The sequence below is a fragment of the Biomphalaria glabrata genome, chromosome 18, assembly GCF_947242115.1.
Source record: "Biomphalaria glabrata chromosome 18, xgBioGlab47.1, whole genome shotgun sequence".
NCBI lineage: Eukaryota > Metazoa > Mollusca > Gastropoda > Planorbidae > Biomphalaria > Biomphalaria glabrata.
The window spans coordinates 21020213-21027622 of NC_074728.1; the positions used below are offsets into that span (position 1 = coordinate 21020213).

The following is a 7410-nucleotide window of genomic DNA, read 5'->3' on the forward strand; positions in this document are numbered from 1 at the left end:
AAATTAGGTGTGACCACAGTATACACATATACAAATGCAAATATATTAACATATTTCTAAATATTCTCTAAAAATTATAGTAACTTTCTAATTATAAAAAGTTTCATGTAAACGAAGATTATTCTCATTGGCTATACTTCAATACACTCAGTCTCAGGTGGCAAGTGTAACAACCGATGGAGCTCGATCTTTGACTGAGAAAAACATTTTTTTAAAATAAAGAATATCCCAACCGTAAACTTTAAACAGGAAAGTTTGCACAAAGATGACTAACATTTCAACATAACACATTGGGCATAATGAAATGAAGTTGAGGGAATTAACCATATGCAGATCTGTAAAGTACTTGAAGAGATAGAAACAAAGTATTTCTCTGCCTAAAATGTAGTGCATGTTAAATCCTTTTAAACAAAGCTTTCCTATTTCTCAAGACAAGCCAGTAAAAGCAGTCCTTCCTTTGGTTACGCAGACCCAGCGGCGAACTACATATTTTATCTCAACTGTCGCAAGTATAACCATTGTCCGAAGGTGGTCGATTTAGATTTTCTTTTCGCCGTCTACGCTTGTCATCAGCAGCGGATTTTTCTTTTGGTCTCAAACTTGTATCCCGCCGCCCTTGTAAGCTAGAAAAACTATATCTAGTGAAATGTTTGAGACTACAAGACTACTTTAGATTCTTTAATTGTGTAATTTATAAAAGCAAATGTAAAGATATCAACAACCAGTTTTCAATACCATCAGCTCCAGGAGACACAACTCCAAGCAAATTATGACCTGAAAGAGAAGTTCCAGTCATTTCTTCCGCGGGAGTTTTAGAATGCCTGAGATGAACTCCTATTGAAAAATCAGAGCAGGAAGGACTAGTCCTCCCGTAGTGCTCTGGCAAGAAACTTAGCCGTCCGGCGTAGTGCCTCATAGCTACCATACAAGTCGAGTGACTGCACAGGCAAGTGCTTTAGAATGCCAGAAACTGTATTTCCACACTTAAAAAGCTTTGCAGTTAAACGTTCACATTATTTGGGTACAAATACACATGTGTGAACATGTACTTTCTTGTGGAAACTAAGCAAGTGTAATCACAGGTCGATGCTGACAGAGCGCATGAAGGCAGTCACAAGGATCACAACTAGTAAGCTTGTTTCACTGTTCGGAAACGTTACGCACTAGTGTAAACAGTTAAATACTTCACATTGTGTACAGCGGTGCATTTGTGGTGAAATGTTGTGATATAAAAAGACAATAGCTATTTTTTTAAATCGTAAAATACGTTGTAATTCCTTAATTGGGAGTGTGAAAAATGAAAAGTGAATGTATAACACCGTAACGGTATAAATATGAATTAAAAGACATTATACACAGTTAGCGTATTTTCAAAGTTGTAAGTACTTAAATATATTTATCTGCGGCCCCCCATTCCCAAATTTTTCTTAATGTGGCCCTCGATACAAAAAAAGTTGCCCACCCCTGTTCTAGAGCATTCTCTCTGCGCTCTGATCTTGTACTGACCCATTTAACTTTTCAGGACGCCCCTGACCTCACCCAACTCTAATGGGGACCGGACCTACGTTGGTGAAATAGAGGCGGTTGATCGGTGTGCCGGCTACATGGGAAGCGTGGTCGAGAGGCTAAGTGCGCTTTAACTTGGCTTGGCTTGGCTACCAATGATGGGTGCTCGAGGTTCGACACCCGACTCGGGCAGAGTTGTGTTTACAGTTCGCATGAAGGCAGCACAGAAAATCCTTCTTCTAGATACCCCCTCCCCCCTCTGGTCCACAACTGAGATTGAACCAAAGCGCTCTGAGCATGCTATAAGCATGAAAGTAGCGCTATATAAAAGCTATAAATATATATAAATTGCAAGGTCTGAAAAAAAAAGACATTTACTTTTACTTTAAAGCTTCGAATACAAATCATTTAAACTTTTGGGTCACATACAGTAGCAGTCAGTAGCAGAAATTTTGAAAAGTCTGATGAGAAACAAAACTAGTTACTTGGCGGTCTTTAAGATCTCGACATTTCTTGCTTGCATTCCACAGAATATGTCGAAAGCCTGTTCTCCCCTTCCAACGCAGAGGAGACAAAAGAGAGATGTGTACTCTTTAAGACTAAGATTAAGACCGCTTTATTGATCCTTACGGAAATTTGTTGTGATTACAAGGACTCTTTTCTCATTTACAGACAACACAACAGAAAAATATACATAAATACAACAGACACCTGTAAGATGTTTTCTTCTCACAAAGTACCATGTGAATAAAATGTACATTGAAGTTCGCTGTTCTATTACTACGGAGAATTTAGAAACCGTCGCCTCCTTGGAAACGTCTAGTAGTGGAACTAGATAGCTAAGAACGGGAAGCAATCAAGGCCCCTTCCGGACTACCTTGGGTGAGATTTTTTTTTTTTTATCTCACTCGGCGTGGGGTTGGATCTAGTAGCCCGGTAACCCAGTCCAAAAAACCGCCACACCGTTCCACAATGCTGTGCTTATAGCGAGCAGGCCCGTTCCGGGGCGAGGTGCGCGGTGTACGCGGTACGGATCCCATGCTCGGTTTTTGTCGTTTACTGTTGTAGCCTTCAGGCAGGACTTGGGGGGAAGAGCTCCGGGTCCAACCCTGGTCGCTGGATAAAAGCCTTTCTAAACGATCAATGGGATACTGGCTTCTACGTCGCCGACTGCCTACTGGAATTTATCAAACATTACTTCGGAGAGTAACATATTGTAGACACAAACATAAGAATGTATTCTCTAAAGACACAAAACATACAAGTTTATTTGCGCTAGTGATAAGCTACTGTGAAAAGTCACTTAATCTGAGAAATGGGTTACTTACAATGGTAGTTTAGTCTTATCACTGACATCATTTATCAAATTGATTGTAAGCAGAGGTTACAGTTTTTTCTTGTCATTGTTCGTCCTCCTTTGTAAGGCTTTGTTTTCCTGTCCTCCTTTTTAGTCCCTCTCCTATCCTCCATTTGTTCTCCTTTGTCAGATTGTCCGCCTCTTAGTCCTCCGGGTTTTTTTGTTAGGATTTGCCCGCATTGTACAGTAGCTACGCTAAGGTTGTCAATTACAGTCAAACTGAATTTCCATTTGATTGGATCAGTAAAAATTATCTTATCTTATTTTACTCCTTTGTCCGACTGTCCTGCATTTCGTTCTACTTCGTCAGGCTTAGTCAGCATTTTATCCTTCATTTTGTCCGCTTTTGGGATGAAGTTTTCTGGTAGCTTTAAACACAACATCTACAATAAATGTATGTCATTTAATCACACGCAAATCCAGATGCACTTTTAAAAAAAAAATCAAATTTCGCTTACCTTAATCACATCGGCTCTTGTATACATGAGAAGATTGATTTTCGTGTATTGAAGTCTTGGGAAGGCCAGTAAGAACTCAGTGCTTAGTGCCGTGATATTGACTGTTAAAAAAACACACACACACACAATTAACTTTGAGCTGCTTAACAAGTGGGAGATGAGAATGAGGCTTGCACGATGAAAGTTTATGAAAGTGAAGAGATTAGCGCTGCGCCACTCTCACTCTCTTGCCCCTTACCAACTGAATCCAGTGGCAGAACAGAGTCCAGACAACCAGAGGCGTAGCTAGGAATTTTCCATTGCTTAGGGGCCCGGGGGGGATTGACCTTTTTGGGAGGGCCCCTACTTTTTGCGTAATTATTTATTTCTAATGTAAAAAATACTCATTTGGGGGCCCCCTTAAGTGGGGGCCCTGGGGGATTTTCAAATTCTCCCCCCTCCTCCCCCCACCCTAGCTACGCCACTGCAGACAACTGGTGTTGGTTTGGAGTGCAGTGGATGACCAGTGTGCTCTACATGGCCCACAGTGCTCCAAAACGTTCCACGGCGTTTGCTAGGTGACACCTGATGGCCCTGGTAGTCCAATTCGACTTGAGCGCCATGCAGCCGCAACTAGACTTCACATGCTGGCGGTGGACAGAGACCATAGTTTCATCAGATGTCTAGCTCTGGCTGACCCTCACCTGGTTCGGCCCGTCAGTCGAGACGGTTATTTAAAATATAGTGTTTTGTTTTGCTGCAGAAGGATCCTAGGCAACACTTTCAAAGACCGCATCACATACCAAGAGATTAGAGACAGGATTACTGCAGCGATGGGACCCCACAATGACCTGCTAACTATCGTAAACAAAAACGCAAGCTTAAAACCTTTAGCTACATTACAAGATCCACGGGGTTCGCAAATACCTTCCTCCAGTGAACAGTACCAGGAAAAAGAAGAAGAGGCAGACAGAGAAAGCGATGGGAGGACAACATAAAAGAATAGACGGGCCTACCATTGAAAGAGGTTTTAAACAAGGCAAAAGACAGGGAAGAATGGAGAAAGACGGTCGACAAATCTTCCCAGGTGCCCCAACGGTCCAACAGACTAAGGGATAGGTAAAGGTTTTGTTATATAATATAACAACTATTTGCCTAAAAGTTGATGACGAGAGAAAAGGGGAGGGTTGGGGGTCCGTACGCTGAGCCAAAACAATCGACCTCATAAATCACACAGAAATTATTTTTTTTATTAAAAAAATTGTTTTTTTCCATATCCATCTCATCCCATCTCGTCTATGCATGTGGTCCCATCTGGGACATAGGCCATCAACCAGCTTCTTCCAGGCATCTCGGTTCTGGGCGAGTCTCTCCAACTGTCCCCACTTCTTGCCCATCTGCTTGGGCTCTGCTTCAAAATCGCTGCGCCATGTATTCCTGGGCCGTCCCCTATTCTTCTTTCCTTGGGGGTTCCGGGTTAGGGCTTGCCTTTTTATGTTGGCTGCAGGCTTGCAAAAGGTGTGCCATATTAGTGGCCGTGAAAAGGTGTGAGCCTAGTATATTTCCCACAGCCTTCCTTTCTTCCTTTCATTCTTCACAAAACATTTGCCAGCTTGACCATCTGGGCAATGTCTCTAGCATTCAATTCAAGTCTGTCAATCTTGTTGTTTCTTCTGCTGTTGTTGTTACTGATGTTGTCATCGTTGTTATTGTCGCCGCTGTTGTGGTTGTTTCTGTTGATGATTTTATAGCTGCTGTTGCTGTTGTTGTTGTTTTATGCTATTGTTATTGTTGTTGCTTTTGCTGTAGTTAATTGTAATGGTTTTTTTGTGTTACTGATGCTGTTTTTGTTGTTGTTTTTGTTGTTTGTCATGCATTAATTTCTATATTACCTCTGGTCGAGAAAGTCTCTGGTGTGAACTGACATAAGACAAGACCAATCCATGCAATAATCATTCTTTTACTCCTGCTTTTTCAAGAAAGACTTGAGAATAAAGAAAGAACATACAAAAAGTTAACAACGAAAAATAATTCCTTCTTTATACAGCATAACAACATTTATTACTCGCTATATGTGTTCAAGGTAAAGATTGTCTAGACCAAATTTAAGTTTAGAAGATTATATTTTGAAAGATTCGTTTAGAGTTCCATGTCCAGGCTCCAGTTCCCATGAAGAATTTGGAGCTGAATAGAATTGTAAAATGAACATAGAATCACAATAAAAACATATAAAACATAACAGCCTACCAGTTGATAGAATTTAGGATACAAATATATATCTTTTAATGCTGGCTAGCAGTCTCCTAGTAACTTGTGTCTAAGAACTGCCCGTTCAAAGCCGATCAAGTTCTTTCTTCTAGACTTTGGATAAAGACTAATCGACCTCGACTTATCTTTACTGAAACGTAGGATTATAATAATATGGAAAGACAAGGGCTTAGCCCTCGGCACCAAAATCAGACTGATGCGCTCCCTGGTCATGGCCACATTTTTATATGCTTGCGAGTCGTAGACGTTGAATGCAGAGCTGGAGAGGAGGATCCTAGCAATGGAATTGAGATGCTACAGAAGGATCCTAGGCATCACATTCAAAGACCGCATCACAAACCAAGAAATCAGAGACAGGGTAACTGCAGCGATAGGAGCCCATGAAGACCTGCTAACTATTCTAAAAAGACGAAAGCTTAAAACCTACAGGATCTACGGGGCTCGAAAAGACCTTCCTTCAGGGAACAGTGCCAGGTAAAAGAAGAAGAGGCAGACAGAGAAAGCGATGGGAGGACAACATTAAAGAATGGACGGGCCTGTCATGGAGAGAGGTTCTAAACAAGGCAAAAAAAAAAGGGAGGAATGGAGAAAGACGGTCGACAAGTCTTGCATGGTGCCCCAACGGACTAAGGGATATGTAAAGGTAAAAAAAAAAGGATTAAGTCAATAAATAAATAAACTTTCAAAATCTATAAGACGTGGAACTGTATACCTATCACAACTTTGTAAAAAAACAAACAAACAAACGTAGGTCTGCATAGAAACTTGATGAAATGAAACACAAGCGTACATCTGACTTTATGTACTGATACGTAGGCCTAACACGAATTTAACACACTGAAACACAGATCTATGTAAGCTAAGTATAGAAACGTATACGTAGGCCTTCATCGCAGCTTGGTCAACTGGAACGTACATTTAACAAAAAAAAAAATAAAATCGGACAACTAAAACGTAGGTCTACATCAACACTCGATCATCTGAAACGTAGGCCTACGTCGAAACTCGATCAACTGAAACGTAGGCTTACGTCGAAACTCGATCAACTGAAACGTTGATCTACATGCATATATTGTTGTTGTTTTTTTGTTTTTTTTAAATTGACAAATATATAGATCAGCGATGTCCATTCTAAAGACTGCTGGTCCACTTCGTCATACTCTCAATACTCTTGACCACTGTGCTAAATAAAGCTAGACACGCTACGTTTCATTGACCTTGACCTTTTGTTTCGCTGATGTGGCTTGTGACACGAGTGCCGGACATCTAAATCTCTCCCCCCACCCTCTCCAGGATAAATAAGCTTGGGTATCAATGAACTAGACTATAGACTAGTCTAGACTCTCTAATCTAGCTGAACATTACAACTAGTGTTGTAGAGTACGATTGAACACATCCGATTTAGTCTGTTAGTATAACTAGCACTAGGTGTTAGATCTAGTTTGTCTACTAAACTATTTTGTTAAACGGTCACTTACAGTTCATTCAGTCCTTGTCCCAGAGTGGGCTTGTGGGCTTCAATGCGAGTGGGCTGGTGGGCTTCATAGCCATGTCTACAACACTGAATATCATGTAACGTTTTTGTTTCGGTTTTAAAAAGTGTATCAATATGTGACGTAATGTTGTATATAAGTTGTTTCCCTTAGCGGAACAGGAAGTATGTGAATGCCGCTTTTTCATAAGAGATGGTTGAAGAAAACAAAACGCCTGTGTGTATTTCTAAATCAGCCGCACACTTTTGTGTATTTATTTTTATATTGCTCCGTTTTTGAGAATTTTAAATTTAACAGTGTTATTGAAATTCAATATTTTGTTTTTACAAATAAGCCAAAACTAAGCATC

At 40.6% G+C, this 7410-nt stretch overlaps 1 protein-coding gene across 1 annotated transcript in view; it reads right to left on the reverse strand.

Moving 5' to 3' along the window:
* Window positions 1-7178, reverse strand: part of LOC106064449 (uncharacterized) — a 37344-nt gene extending 30166 nt beyond the window's left edge. The window contains exons 1-3 of the mRNA XM_056017582.1: window positions 7047-7178; window positions 5193-5266; window positions 3322-3422 (exon numbers count right to left, since the gene is read on the reverse strand). Coding sequence (XP_055873557.1) covers window positions 3322-3422; window positions 5193-5256 — 165 coding nt within the window. The 5' untranslated portion in view covers window positions 5257-5266; window positions 7047-7178. The remainder of the gene's footprint in view (window positions 1-3321; window positions 3423-5192; window positions 5267-7046) is intronic.
* Window positions 7179-7410: the final 232 nt, after the last annotated feature.